This window comes from Dromiciops gliroides, chromosome 4 (assembly GCF_019393635.1).
Source record: "Dromiciops gliroides isolate mDroGli1 chromosome 4, mDroGli1.pri, whole genome shotgun sequence".
NCBI classification, from domain to species: domain Eukaryota; kingdom Metazoa; phylum Chordata; class Mammalia; order Microbiotheria; family Microbiotheriidae; genus Dromiciops; species Dromiciops gliroides.
In genome coordinates, this window is record NC_057864.1 from 52942771 (window position 1) to 52958618 (window position 15848).

Sequence of the window (15848 nt, forward strand, 5' to 3'; positions counted from 1 at the left end):
TCTATGAAAGAAATGAGATATATTCAGTAGGCACTGAAAAAATAACACCAATTTTAGGCCATACTAAGATTTTATGCAAAAGTAATTTTGGGGGGCAGCTAGGTGGTACAGTGGATATAGCACTGGCCCTGGAGTCAGGAGGACCTGAGTTCAAATCCGACCTCAGACACTTGACACTTACCAGCTGTGTGACCTTGGGCAAGTCACTTAACCCTCATTGCCCAACCCCCCCAAAAAAGTAATCTTGGGGGAAAGGGTGACTTATATGAAGGCCAACATAACCATTTATCATGGGATTTGACTCAAAGCACTGATTTATTTATTTTTAAATTTTCTATTGTTTTGCAGGACAACGGGGGTTAAGTGAAATACCCAGAGTCACACAGCTAGTAAGTGTCAAGTGTCTGAGGATGCATTTGAACTCAGGTCCTCCTGAATCCAGGGCCAGCGCTACCTAGCTGACTTCTATTAACGGGATTTAATTATTATCTGGTCCAACCCATTCATTTACTTACATGAGTAAAACATGCCTTAAACCCATGCATAAAACCCATGCATAAAAACGACATAGATACACCATAGACACAGCATAGACATGGCATGGACACAGCATGGACATGGCATATACAGGCCATAGACACTTCATAGAAACACAATATACATGGCATGGACACACCATAGACATGCTGTAGACATGTCGACATGGCATGGACACACCATACACACAGCATAGGCATGGAATCAACACACCACAGACACAGAATGGACATGCCATAGACGCACCATAGACATGGAATAGACAAAATGGCCACGGCATAGACATGGCATGGACACAACATAGATATGGCATGGGCATGGCATGGACACAGAATAGACACATCATAGACATAGATATAGATGATATAGAGAGAGAACTATACATGGACATAGACACACCATAGACACAACTTGGACATGCCATAGACATAGCATGGACACAACATGGACATGGCAGAGGTAAGGCAGATACATGGCAGACACACGGCAGAGACACAGCATAGACATGCCTTGGACATGCCATAGACATAGCATAGACATGCAAGTGAGATTTTCCTCACCCCTTAGATATAAGTGCTTTAGACTACAGATGGTGATTTACTTAATCTTCAGTGTTCTCTAGTCCCTTAGTATTTAATAATCCAGCACAGAGCATAGATATTGTGTAACTTGTTCTTTATGTATTCTGAATATTCTTTTCATGGCTTGAGTCAATGCAGTACTTGTAAACTTGACTCTTGACCATTGTCCATCTCCATTGTGGTTATGTGTTCAAGCAAGGGTCATGTATCAGCTTTGCAGTGATATCCCTTTTTAAAAGGTACACTGTGCTTAACCACAACACTAGAGTGTTCTCTTAGTCTTCTAAGTTGAAGGAACCAATCAGCATTGAGACTCAGGACCATAGCATTCTGTGACACAATATGTGACATAGTCTGGGCCAGATCAGTGAGCTGGCTGAGTGCCAGTCACATTTGGTGATCCTGTCTATGCCAATAAATGCTCATGTGTATAATCTGTTTATTGGTAACCGTATTTCAAGGTATTCTTTCTGTACCATTTGCAATTCTCTGAGAGACCCGTAGAGGTAAAAAACTACTGGGATCCCTATACTCGGGGTCTTTTGGTTCTAGACCTGAGACCAGCTTTGTTGTGAGATAGGCCTTCTCTTAATAAATCTATTTTCTGTGGCTTGGAGACTTTCCTACTTCTTTACTTCATGGGACTTAGAAATTTTCACGACAGACACGGCATGGACACGACATAAACATGGCGTGGACATGACATAGATATGCCATGGACATGGCATAGACATAGATAAGACATAGATTAGACATGGACATTGATATAGATGATGTAGAGATATAGATATACATATATACAGTACATATATTGATATAGATGATAGAGATAGACATAAACATAGAGATAGACACAGCAAACACATCATAGACATGACATAGACATAGACATAGACACCTAAAACATATGCCTACAACAGTGAACTCCAGAATGAGAAGTCTTTAGCTATAGTTCACATGGCAAAACATGAATTTCCTCTCTCACAAGTCCCACAAAAGGTCATCTGAACACACTTCAAAGCCTCTACTTCCATGAAGCCTATGGATACTTGTTTGGGGCCACCGTGTATATACAAGGACAAAGCAGAGTGAGGGGCCTCAGATCTTCCTCTCTGGATATGCTGACCAGTCGACTCCATCTCCAGCTGCCCAGAACCATCCTTAGGATGGAAGGTCAAAATAGTAAGCAAACAAAGGAAGTGGCAGATTCCCAGCTCAGCCTAACCTACAGTCATCTCCCCACATCTTGCCAAGGGGATAGTGGTCAAATTCCTTTAAAACTTGTAATTCTAGCCCCTGATGATATCACACAGACAACAAAGCTGTTTTTTGGGGGGGATCCTTGTCTCCAAGCATGAGAGTCTCCCCACCACTTGACACTTGCCCTAGAAACAAAAAACACATCCTCTACTGTTGACTACAAAATTTGTCCTGGAAATACTTTAGGTCCCTGTCTAGCCCACAAGCCCATCCTCTTCCCACCATCATGAGATGGCAAAACAGATTCTGGATGTCCTGACAGATCCTCCCCTTTGTTCGTATGCAAATCCCCTGAGTGGGGATATTAATGCTTCTGGATCCTGGGAAGCTGGGGATGCTCCCCCAAGTCTGGCTCCAGAGGCTACTTGCCAAAGAGCACAGATCTGTCAGAAATCTCCCTGTAATGTACTGCATCTTTGGCTGTTCTCTCCCCCAACACTGAAACCCCATCAGCTGTCTATGCCAAAGAAACCCAATGTTAACAGCCGCTGTTCCTCGTGGGCTGCCCACCCGGAATCAAGCCCTACAAGCTTGATGATAAACAGAAGTCAGAAAGAAAGACCCGGTCTTCCAGCAGGACCTCAGACCTTAAGCCAGCAGTCCCAAGGACTCTTTCCTTTTCTGTCCAGGAGTCTTTTGGAAATGGAACAAGAGGCCTTAGCCCACAGTCTCTTGGTTCTGAGGATGAGGTGAACCTAATTGCTGGAGACTGGTTTCCTTCTGCATTGCAAAATCGAGTCGTCATGGCTTTGTGGCAACATCCATAAGGGATCTTTAATTCTAGGCTCACAGGAGTGGGGAGGAACTCCGGACCCTTCCTCAGACATGGAGATGGCTCTGCTTTTGCCAGGGAACATATAATTTCCTTGAATTTGCTGGAGCCAGGCTAGGCTGCAGAGTAGAGGGCCCCCACCAGGCCGTGGTTTCTCCTTCATTAATCCCACAGTCTGTTACATGACTTCAATTCCTGGCCCCACTCCTCTCCAGAACCATCCTGGCAAGGAAATTTCCTCAAGACAAGCCCCCAACAAAGTGTAGCTCACATTCTGAGAAACTCTGCCATTTCAAAACTCTCAAAACTAAGCAAACAAATTCTTACACCTCCTCCGTCCCCCTCTTCACTCTCCAAAGTAGCCAAAGAGATGGCTGGTGAGTTGAGAAGGAAGACTCCACCCTGGGCCTCCCTCACCACTTCCCTCTTCTGTCTCCCCAACCCCCTCCTCTGTCCCTGCTTCTCTGGCTTCGGATGTATTGTGCTGACTTCAGCAGTCTGATGAATGGGGGTTTAGAGGAGGAAATTTCACTTTGCTGAGCAAGGGAAAAAAAGGGGGGTTCTTTAAGTTTGGAGTGTCTGATTTGGTTTGCTGTTTGCCCTCAAGAAATCTGATCTGGGTCTCTCAACGCACCACATTATTTGTCATCAAGGCCAAGGAAAAGGTCCCATAAGCTCAGCCCCAGAGAAAGGTGGAGACATATTTCACAGGCACAAGGAATAATCTTTCTCTTAGGCAGCTGCATGGAGCTAAGGAAATATTCTGAAAATGAGAAACTCTGATCCCCTTTGGCAGTGGAGGGAGTGGATGGATCTCCTTCTGAGCTTCAAAGACGCATCCCTTAGTTTCCCCAACACCACAGCAGGCTTGGACTGGGCAATGTATTGGGAGCCATTTCTGCTTCAGGAAATCTGTTATTATATGTTTTTGTTCTCTCTCTCTCATTTGTTCCCTAATCTTCCTGTAGTATCATATTCTTAGGCAACAGGAAGTTGTTTCTCTTTGTGGTTCATCTTTCAGTGGCCCCTCTTCCCTCTCAGCAGTCAGACTTCACCCTGGGTCCCCAGGACTCCCTACTGCATTATCCAAATGAGACATGCCTTCCTGAGCAATAGACTATACTCCCAGTATTCTCAGAGAGCCTTCCACCTTCATAAGTAACCTGCTCTATATCTCATTCCCTCAGAGTTTTACCAGGTGATTGACAAGAATGAAGTGAATGGAGCTGGTCTGATGAACTAAAGTGGTAAGCAGGTGCCATTGATTTAACAGATCACATCTGTGTGCCTGCCCACAAACCTTCAATGCCAGGACCTGAAGAAGTGCATTCAGTCCAGCATTCTAGGAACTGGTGGGGAAATGGCTGGGTTTGTCAGGATCCACCAAGCCTGATCACATAGGCAACTGTCTAGTGTGTCTAGTGTGGGGACAAGGATCAAAGGTATCTGGTGGTGTGGGGCCTTACCTCAGGGAGAGCATATGCTGCAGCAGCATCCCTCTGTAAGGCTGCCCGAAGGCCTGGAATGCTTCCTGGGATACCACTGGAGCAGTTTTCTTTGTCTCTCTTGTTCATTTCATTCTGAATATCTTCCATGTCCTCTTTGATCTTCTCATTTTCCTTGGTGAGATTTTTGGAAACTTCCTGGGAAAGTGAAAAAAGAGAAGGTCCCTTTGAAAGGATCTGATGACAACAGGAAAACAGCTGTGGCTAAGGGGCTCTGAGACCCATAAAATTTTAGACCTAAAAGGGGACTCCAAGGTCAATCAGTCTAATCCCTTTGCCAAAGCACGAATCCCACCTACTTCTTTGTCTCCTTAATGTGGGAAAAACTTCCCACAGAAACCTTGGGAATCAGCCAGTTGCCAAGTATCTAGGTACCTACTATATTTCTGGCACTGTGCAGGATGCTGATGCCAGGTCACAAGGCACAGTTTTCAGAGCAAGCCCATCTTAGTTTTAGAATCACTGAGTTGGGAAGTAGGAGTGTGCTGGAGCCAGCTCAAACCAGCTCAGGATAACCAACTTTTAAAAGTTCAGCATGAGAATTTATACCTTGTGAAATCAACAAATGTTACAAATCAGAAATTGATTCTTTGTTGTCTAGACTTCAGAAAATGAAACAAAAGATGTGAAGAATGCAGATCAAACTTAAAAGTGTGTCATGCATATTTTGGGGGGGTTGTTTTCTAGAGAGCTGATTGCTAAACATTTCCCAGCACACTCCTGTTCTATTTGGAAGGCACCCTATTGCTCAGAACTTGCACCCTAGTTCTTTGGATTTCTAGTCCAGTGTTCTTATTACCCTAAGAAGCCTCCCCCAAAGCAAAGATGCTAGTCATACTTTCTCAGAGTACCTGAGCTTTTTATTGGCTTTAAGGATAGATCTACATTGCTTATAGTCCATTGTAATAATAAAATGAAACCTATTTTTAAAGCTCTTTCAAAGTTTCTGAGATCCTTTTCTTATAAGAGCCACGAGAGATGGGTAGTCCAAGTATTACGTTTTCCATCTGAAACAAGGCAGTCAGTGGGTGGGGGAAAATGTAGAGCAGGGACTCAAACCCAGGTCCTCTGACTCCCAACTATGAGCAAGGACTCTGTCTCTCTTTATGATGTGAAGGCCCGCCATGTGTTTCCAGTCTATCTTAACAGACTGTCTTAAATTTTTAGCATTATAGGAAAATTGTCCTTATTTGGACCCACTTATTCTACACTTCCGGTCGGTCGTTTGGATCCTTGAAATTTTCCTTTCCGCTGAGAAAAAGTGATTTGCTAAGCAATGTAAAGAAGCTTATCAGAAAGATGCTTAATCTAATTTAAAGAACAAAGTTTTTCAAGTTCTTGAAAAGCAGGACCCAGTACACTCCTTGGAACAGAGCAAGTATTTGAATGTTTATTGAATTTAAATTGCAATCATTAAAATTCATTCATTATTGCCTATGCCATTATTAACAATAATACCATCACTACCACCACCAGCAACAATAATACCTGATACTTATTTAGTACCTTAAAATTTGGAAGGCATTTTACGTGTAATATCTCAGCAGAATGTAAGAGGCAACATGGCCTCGTGAAGAAAGAGCTGGCCTAGCATCCAGGACAACTTGGGTTTAAATGCCACCTCTTACACCTGCTATGTGACTCTGAACAAGTTACTTAACCTCTCCGTGCCCCAGGAAATTCTTTCACTTGCCCACCTGCAAGGGAATTTCCTACCTAAGAGTTGCTATATTACCGAGGCCCCAGGCCCAGCCCCCAAATTCCAGTATAGCGTACCACTAACCATGTCTTTTGTTGTTGTTGTTGAGTCTTTTCAGTTGTGTCTGACTCTTTGTGACCCCATTTGAGGTTCTCTTGGCAAAGATACTGGAGTGGTTTGCCATTTCCTTCTCTAGACTGCTAACAGTGGTGGACCTTAACAGAGCATTTTAGGCTAGCTTAGCAGTTTGGTGGTACAGTGGAAAGAGCATCAGGTCTGGAGTTAGGAAGACTCATCTCCCTGAGTTCAAATCCTGCCTCAGGCACTTACTAGCTGTGGGACTCTGGACAAGTGCAACACAACTGAATGACAAAAGGTTTGCAGAGCACTCGACACATGTTCCTCACAACAGACCAGTAAGTTGTGTGCTATTATTATTCCAGTTTTACAGATACCGAAACATGGGGCAGCTAGGTGGCGCAGTGGATAAAGCACCAGCTCTGGATTCAGGAGTACCTGAGTTCAAATCAGGCCTCAGACACTTGACACTTACTAGCTGTGTGACCCTGGACAAGCCACTTAACCCCCATTGCCCCGCAAAAAACCAACCAAACAAAAATAAATAAATAAACAAACAAACAAATAAATATGCATGCATATGCATATGTATATACACATACAATATATTATGCACACATGCATGTGCATACATGTGTATAAACACATGCATACACACATACATACACGCACACACAGTAGTATAGATTTAAGTAAAGAGAAACTGGAACCCAGGTCTTCCTGATTTCAGTTCTGGCACTTTATCCACATGATTGTTTTGGAAAGTACAAGCTATCCCAACTGGAGTGAAGGAGTGTATACTCATAAAGCCCACCACAACTAGCTGGCTTCAGACCATGTAGCATATCACATGTCTTTGGCTATGTTCTAGCTAGCTATCACCTCGACATCATCATATGTACCTTCCCTCCTCACTTTCTATCTCTTGCTCTAGTAATCATAATCAAATCAATATTATTTACTTTTGAAATCAATACCACTGCTTCTGAAAAGCACAAGGTAATGGACTTCCCTAGGGCTCCACTCTCCATCCCTATTGCTCCCAGGAAAGTCACGTAACCCTGTTTGCCTCAGTTTTCTTGTCTGTAAAAAAGAGCCGAAGAAGAAAATGGCAAACCACTCCAGTATCTTTGCCAAGAAAACCCTAAATGAGGTTATGAAGAGTCAGACACGACTGAACAACAATGTTCCAGGCACTGTGCTAAGCTACATCCCGCCATAAAACTAAGCATTCCCAATATATAAAGAACCTGGGGGGTGGGACAGCTAGGTGGTGCAGTAGGTAAAGCACGGGCCCTGGATTCAGGAGGACCTGAGTTCAAATCTGTCCTCAGACACTTGACACTTACTAGCTGTGTAAGTCACTTGTTGCCCCGCAAAACAACAACAACAACAACAACAACCAAACAAACAAACAAAAAACAAACCTCAGGTGGTAAAGGGGTCAGTACAGCCCAGTGGCTGACTCATACAGGCTTCTACCCAAAGGCAGCACTCACCATATATGCTTGGTATAACTAACCAGATTACTACAGAGGAGCAATACAGAGAAAGCATAACAGAGTCAGAAGACCTAGATTGACTAGGTTCAAGTTTTGGTTACTCGTTATAGTGACCCTGAGCAATTAAATTATTTACCATTTTAAAATCTCAGTTTCTGGAAATCCTGAGTTCAAATCCAGCCTTACTTAGCTGTGTGACCCTGGTCAAGTCACTTAACCTGTTTGCCTGAGTCTCCTCAACTATAAAAAGGGGATAATAACAGCACCTAACTCCCAGGATTATTGTGAGGATCAAATGAAATAATATTTTTAAAGAGCTTAACATGGTGCCTGATACATAGTAGGTACTTAATAATTTCCTTGCTTCCTTCTTTCCTTCCTTCCTATCTCCCACTGTCCCTCCCTCCTTCTTTCCACCATCCCTCCCTCCCTACTTCCTTCCTTCCCTCCTTCTTTCCTTCCTTCCTTCTTGCCGGCCTTCTAATATGGGGATTCAATTCAACTCAACATACATTAATTTAGCACCTACTATGTACCAGGCATGGTCGTAGGCACTAGGGCATATAAGAGACACAAAGAAAATAATTCCTTTCCTCAAAGAGCTCATGTTTGACTGGATAATAGCATTTACCCCACAGGGTAAAGATCAAATGAGGAATGTAATAATGTAAAGTGCTTTGTAACATAAAAAAATGTGTTTGTTCAATTGCATTATGTAAATGTGAGTTTCTACCATTCTGAAATGGAATTCTCTGCATACTGGGGATGTTATCCATTAGGGATTAGAACACTCTGGCCTTTCTACACCATTGGGGTTAATTGGCCAGAGTTTAAATGCTTCAGTGACCTTTGAAACTCATGGGTTTCAGAAGAGGCTCCAGTTTCCAAAACATCTTGGAAGTAGTAGCTTGTTCCCATTTGGGCTCATGGACTCCTGATGGGTCCCCTGACCATGAACTGCATTCATAATCCAAGGACACAGAACTAAGAAAAGCCAGTTCTCATTCAACCATTTGGGAACCTGGGACACCATCAATTTTGCTTTTTCAGCTTTCCAACAAAAGTTTTACCGATCATTTCAGGTGCCACCTCCTTTCTGAAGCTTTCCCTGATTTTCTCATGCAAAAGAATTTTCTTTCCCCTTCCTCAAATTTTCCAAGTGCATTTTGTCTGGATCGAGATCTCCTTTCGTGTCCTATTCCCATCCTCATTTCCCCTGGTCCCTAAGCTCCTTGAAAGCAAAGACCGTGTTATTTTTCATCTTTGCATGCCCAGTGCTTAGAACAATGTCTTTCACATAGTTTGAGCTTGAAAACATTTGTCAAATTGATCCATCCACTCTTTGTGGTCTGTTTTCCTTCAGACTGTAGAACAGTTCTGTGGTTACTCTCCTTACAGGGAAAAAAAGCTGAGATGGGAAGAAAAACATCATCTTAGTCAGAGCTTAGCATCAATGGGAAAGTTCTTTTGAAAACCACACCCAGTTCCCTGACACTGTCTCATAGTTCCCTTGGGTATCTGCTTGGCAACTTTGGACGTAAATAAAACCCGGGTGGGTTTCATTGATTCTTTCCCTATCTTTCCACGTGTTGTGGGCATGGCACCTGGAGTTTAGGAAGAGGTAAGAACTCAAGTGAGCCACCAAAGAAAGGATGGTGAAGGTAAGGATGATGCCAGGAATGGGCATGCATCAAGTGGTTTGTCTAAAGGTTACTGGGGTATCTAAGAAGTAGAGCACTTGCTAAGGGGGTTGGGTGGGGGGAGAACGGCTAGAAGACACTGCTTCTGATTTTGCAGGAGGAATTATGTAAGAAAGCACTGTCTTTAAGCATTTGAAGAATTAGCATGTAGAAAAGGCTCTAGACACTACTTTAGAGGCTCTAAGAACTCTTATGGGTTCTTAATGTGGTCCACAGATCCCTAATGGAGAGATGCCTATATAGGCTTCATGGAGTCCAGGAACTTGGATGGAAAAAATTAATATCTTTATTTCATAATTGCTTTCTTCTGAAACATTATATATTGTTGTTCAGTCATTTAAGTCATTCTTCGTGACCCTATTTAGGGTTTTCTTGACAAAAATACTGGAGTGGCTTGCCATTTCATTCTCTCTTTTCACAGATGAAGAAACTGAGGCAAACAGGGTGAAGTGACTTGCCCAGGGTCACACAGCTAGTAAGTGTCTGAGGCCAAATTTGAACTCAGGAAGATGAGTCTTCCTGATTCTAGGCCAGTATTCTGTCCATCACACCACCTAGCTGCCCTAATGTTATATATTACATTAATCTGAAAGGGGGTTTCTTGAGTCACCTAGGGGAGTCCAGGACATTAAAAAGGTGAAGACCCCCTGCTCTAGTGGTTCTGCTTGATCTGAGAGGGTGGGACTGAGAGCAATGGGTAGAAGTTTCAAAGAGGCAATTTGTAGTCTTTGTGTTAGGAAAAAACTCCCTAATAGAGCATTATCCACAAGTGGCATGACCTATCTGAAGAGGGGAGAGATCTGGATTCGAATCCTGTCTCTGACACTTACTAACTGGGTGTTTTGGGGCAAGTCACAGATCCATCACCTCCAAAGTTCACTTTCCTCCTCTATAAAATGGGGAGCATGAATTCCTGCCATACCAGCCTTCGCAAGGTTATCATGAGGCTCAAGTGACACGGTGTAGATAGCGCACTTGGCAAACATTAAAACCCTCTCAATATACATGCCAAATATGATTAGTGTTATTCTTTCTCCCTGGAGCATTGGCAGGATGGCCACTTGTTGGGAACCCCAGGGGGTGGCAGTGTTTGATTAGATATGGGTTTGACTAGATGGGTTGTGAAGTCCCATCTGACTACTATGAGACTATGGTTCTGTGGGCGTGTCTATATGCTATTTTTTCCAAACCCTTTTCCTATCTGTGATGCCATTTCAGCCTCACAGAAGCCCCTGAGGAGAGGCAGGTGGGACCACTATTAGCTCCATTTTGCAAACGGTGAGCCCAAGCTCCAAGATGTTAATGGTCCCAATTTACACTGTTGAAAGAGAAGCTGTCCCAAAAGTCTTAGTGCAAGAGCAACCATCTCTAATAACTTAAAACTGCACTAAGACTTTCAACACACTCTGTACTTTAAGGACCACAGCTTTCCACAGAAAAACTCTAGGCTGGTGCAAATAGTCCTGGAAACTGAGGTTCAGAGGGATCAGCTATTGGGGTGCATCTGGCTGAAAGGGACTTATCCATGGTCACACAGCTAGTGTTTTTTTTAAATCGGGCCTGATGACTGCACATGTATAATCTATATCAAATTGCTTGCCTTCTCAAGGAAGGCCAAGGGAGGTTGGGAGAGAATTTGGAACTCAATTTAAAAAAAACAACAACAACAAATGTTGGGCAGCTAGATGGTGCAGTGGTAAAGCACTGGCCCCGGATTCAGGAGGACCTGAGTTCAAATCCAGCCTCACACACTTGACACTTACTAGCTGTGTGACCCTGGGCAAGTCACTTAACCTTCATTACCAAACAAAAACAAACAAACAAAAGAGAATGTTGAAAATTGCTTTTACCTGTGATGGGGGGGGGGGGGGCGAGAATTATAAGATAGTTTAATTGATTTTTTTAAGGGAAAAAAAAACATTCAGGCCTAGAACTAGGGATAAATGTTTAACAACCAGCTCTCTGAGGGGAAAAATGTATGCATGACCTACTTTTAAGTTTAATCTGCATCATTAACATTTTATTGAGTGCTTTCTTAAGTCTAGACAATCAATGAATCAATTAACCAAGTCCTGATTTTGTAGCGTTTTACCCATTTCCCAGGTAAATGCCACATTGGAAATTTAACAATCAGGCCTCACAAACAGTGTTCTTACTGGCTTCAGCATATTCCTACCAGCTGGCCTCTCTTTGCCTCCTCTGACTCATTGGACTACTCAGTGAGAGTTGGAATAAACCCCAGATCTCCTGAGCCCTTTGGTGCCATGCACTGATGGGGGCAGCTAGGTGATATAGTGGATAGAGTGCCCAGTCTAGAGTCAAGAAAATCTGAGTTCAACCCTGGCTTCAGAAACTTGCTATCTGTGTGACCCTGGACAAGTCACTTCACCCTGTTTGCTTCAATTTCCTCATCTATAAAATGAGCTGGAGAAGGAAATGGACGGCCACTCCAGTATCCATGCCAAGAAAACCCTAAATGAGGTCACAAATAGTCAGATGAGATGAAAATTTCTGAACAACTCCTAATGCCCATACCTTGCCACATCCTACATCTCCCCAGTGCTTGCTTCACCACACCATCTGGAGAGAAGGGAATGCTTTTTAGGTATGTGACCTTGGAAAAAGCACTTATGGGCCTCAGTCTTCTCATTCATAAAAGGAAGGAGATGAACTTAATGGCCTCTGGAGTCCCTATCAGTTCTGGATCTAGGGTTCCATGGTCCATACCTGAGTAACAGGAAGACATGGTCATTGCCAAAGCCTCACACCATGCCAGGGACCCTGGAACCCCTCGGTCAACACATGGGCAGTGATTGGTCTGAGAAGACTCATGGGGAGGAAAGGAAGAGTGTTGTTGCTAACTATAGGAAGGGGGAGTTTTCCTGGCATGGGGAGAGACTCTTGGAATTCAGCTGCCAGGAAATGGTCACAGATGTAGTGGGGAAAGGAGAGGACTTACTTAAGGGCACTGTCCCCTGTGGGATTGGCAGAGGAAATCACTGACCTCTTAATGTGTCCCCAGGGTTCCTGGAAACCCACAGCCCTGCTCAGAGCTGCCCAAACAGATGTTGCTTCTCCTTAGTCCTATGATACACTTATGGTCTCTATCAGAAAATTTATCTACCTATGGTCATGAAGAGCACTGTGACCTTGTGCCAGAGCCACGATGACCTGAGTTTGAATCCTGGATCTGACATCTGAGCCTCAGTTTTCTTGTCTATAAAATTGGAGTAATGATAGTCACATTCCCTACATCACCAGGTCCTTGCAAGGATAGCACTCTGTTAAGCCTTGAAGTACTACATAAATGTGACTTATAATTATGATTCTGGTTGTGTTTACCTGCCCTTTGTCTTGGGGGTGGCTATTGTGTGAAACGTGGCCATGACAAAGGGGATCCTAGGTAAGCCAGGGTCTTTGAACCTTCTTGTGCCATCGATGCTTTGTTTAATGATAGCTAGGTGATCTTTATAAAATCTTTAGAAAACATCCAATCTTTGTGAAAGGTCCCTTCTTGTTTTCTCTCTTCCTTCGCATCCCCTCCTCTCCCAGTACACTGGGAGACATTCCCTTCAGCTAGGAGACATTGTGCATCACTCACATAGTGCTGGGCCCTAGGGATTGGCACCATTTAACCCCTTCAAAAGAATGCCAACCCTCACTAAGTGGTCTGAATAAACAACAAGGCTGCCAATGGAATCATTCCATTGGCATGAAAGACCAAGGCAGCTGGGTATCCCTCTACCACAGATGCAGCCACACTTTCTCCTCCCTGCCTGGGGCACTGACGCTGTTGTTGTTGAGTTGTTTTCAGTCATGTCTGACTCTGTGACCCCATTTGGGGTTTTCTTGGCAAAGATACTGGAGTGGTTTGCCATTTCCTTCTCCAGCTCATTTGACAATTGAGGAATTGAGGCAAACAGGGTGAAGTGACTTGCCCAGAGTCACACAGCTAGCAAGTCTCACTCCAGATTTGAACTCATGAAGGTGAGTCTTCCCAACTCAAGGCCCAGAACTCTTATCTATTGCACCACCTAGATGCCCCACACTGATGCGGAACCTACCCCAAAGCTGATTCTGTCCTCACCCCCAAAGGCCTCCCTGATATGGATGGGGGGAGGGGAGTCTCCTGATCAGGAGAATTCTAAATCCTGCCCTGGCAGAAGGGTGAACCCCATGACCTCATGTCCTAGGCATTCCCCATCTGTGACTTTGACATTTACAGCGTGTGAAGATTATCTCATGAACAGCACCAGCAATGTTTTCTATGGCGAGAAAGGAGAGGGAGCATCTTTGGCAAGGGCTGGCATTGTTAACGGACATTGCCAAGACACTTGGAATGGTGGAGAGGAGAGATGGGCTAGTTCTTTTGCAACTTGAAACATCTGGAACAGCTGGCTAAGAGAAGTAAGCCATGGTTTGAATTAAAGGAATATGTGTCTGTGAGTGGGGGCAGGGAACCATGTTTGTGCATGCACTTATGGGTGAACAGAATTCTAGATTCATCATTAGGCAATGTCAGAGAGGGACAGGGCCGTGGGATACATGGGTGGGCAGGTGAATGCCAGTCAGGATTACCAGATGAGGATGGAGAGAGTTAAGGCTACAACATAGAGGAAACCACTTTGGGGGAATATCGTAGAAGAAATTCCTGACTGGGGTAGGAGGGTGACTTTTAGGTTTCTTTCCCCGCCCCCCAAATCGAGCGTTGAGATTATTTAGGGTAGATAAGGCAGGCGAGCTCTGCTGGGGAAAAAAAAGCAAAGCAAGACAAATGGATATATTTGTTAAGTCGGCACTGGTTAGCTTAGTTGGCTAGAGTACAGTGTTAATGAGGTTGGAGCTGCCAGGTTGTTCTCTGTTTGGGCCAGGAAGCTCTGCTCAGAGGAAAAATTCCGTTTTGTGGCCATAGGCTACACCCCTGATCTTGGCCAACCATCCAGCCAAGGGTTCTTGGACACAAGAGGGAAAGAACACGAAATTCTTCAAGTTGGAAGCTGCCTTGGAGGGTGTTCAGTCCCAACTCCGCCCCGCCCCCAACCCCACCCCAACTCTCTTTCACATAAATCGCAATCCACCCAGGCTTTGCCCATCTTGTCCTGGTGGGGCTGATTTTTAAACTCATCCTTCTCTACAATGCATGAACTCCTCCTATAGTTTCCCTGGAAGGTAGGGGATCATCCAGGGTCGGCTTGAACACTCACAGTGATGGAACCCAAACACGAGACAAGAGCATTCCATTGTTGGACAGACCCAATAGGTAGAAAAGCAAATCTCCTTTCCTGTAACTTCTTGCTAAGTCTTATGAAATAGGTCTAATCTTTCTTCTATGGGACAGTTTTTCAAACATATGAAAACAATGATTGTTGTTTCCTTTAAATATTCTTTTTTTTTTAATTTTACTTTTATTTTTTGTGGGGCAATGAGGGTTAAGTGACTTGCCCAGGGTCACACAGCTAGTAAGTGTCAAGTGTCTGAGGCCGAATTTGAACTCAGGTCCTCCTGAATCCAGAACTTGGTGCTTTATCCACTGTACCACCTAGCTGCCCCACCCTTTGAATATTCTTGAGGCAGTTAGATGAAGCAGAGTGTAGAGCTTTGGATCTGGAGCCAGCAAGACCTGAGTTCAAATCCTGCTTCACCATTCACTAATAGTATGACCTTGGGCAAGTCACTTAACTTCTATTTGCCTCAGTTTATGTAAGTATTAAATGATACATATATGGTCCTTTTGTAAACCTTAGAGTGAAATAGAATTTTATTGTTGTTACTCTCCAAGTTAAACACCACCCCCTACTTCCTTTAATTAAAACTCCTATGATATATTATTGAGTCCCCTTGCCATCTTGTTTGGACTCCCCTAGATGTTCTCAAATTTGTTAATGTTCCTCTGAAACTGTGCTGCATAAATGGCCCAACATATTCCAGATGTGGTCTAATCAACACAGAGCGCAGTGAATAATGCACTGAGAGTAAATGATGAGAAAACATACATGTGTGCGTGCACACACACGCACAAGAGAAGTAGGTTCAAATCAAACATTCCATTGGCAGGAAGTCAGTAGCATCTTCCTCATATATGAAGGACAACAAATTAAATTTTGGGACTCAGGGGCAGATCGCAAGGCAGAAAGTAGATGGTGTGCTGTGACTCCAACTACGTGGATGTCACTGGGAGGAGGGAAGCCTGGGCTGTGATGGCAGAGAATGTCAG

At 43.8% G+C, this 15848-nt stretch overlaps 1 protein-coding gene across 2 annotated transcripts in view; it reads right to left on the reverse strand.

The window, feature by feature from the left end:
• Window positions 1–15848, reverse strand: part of OLFML2B (olfactomedin like 2B) — a 55713-nt gene that overhangs the window by 16038 nt on the left and 23827 nt on the right. For both annotated transcript variants that reach the window (XM_044003840.1, XM_044003841.1), the window contains one exon: window positions 4617–4793. In XM_044003840.1, coding sequence (XP_043859775.1) covers window positions 4617–4793 — 177 coding nt within the window. The remainder of the gene's footprint in view (window positions 1–4616; window positions 4794–15848) is intronic.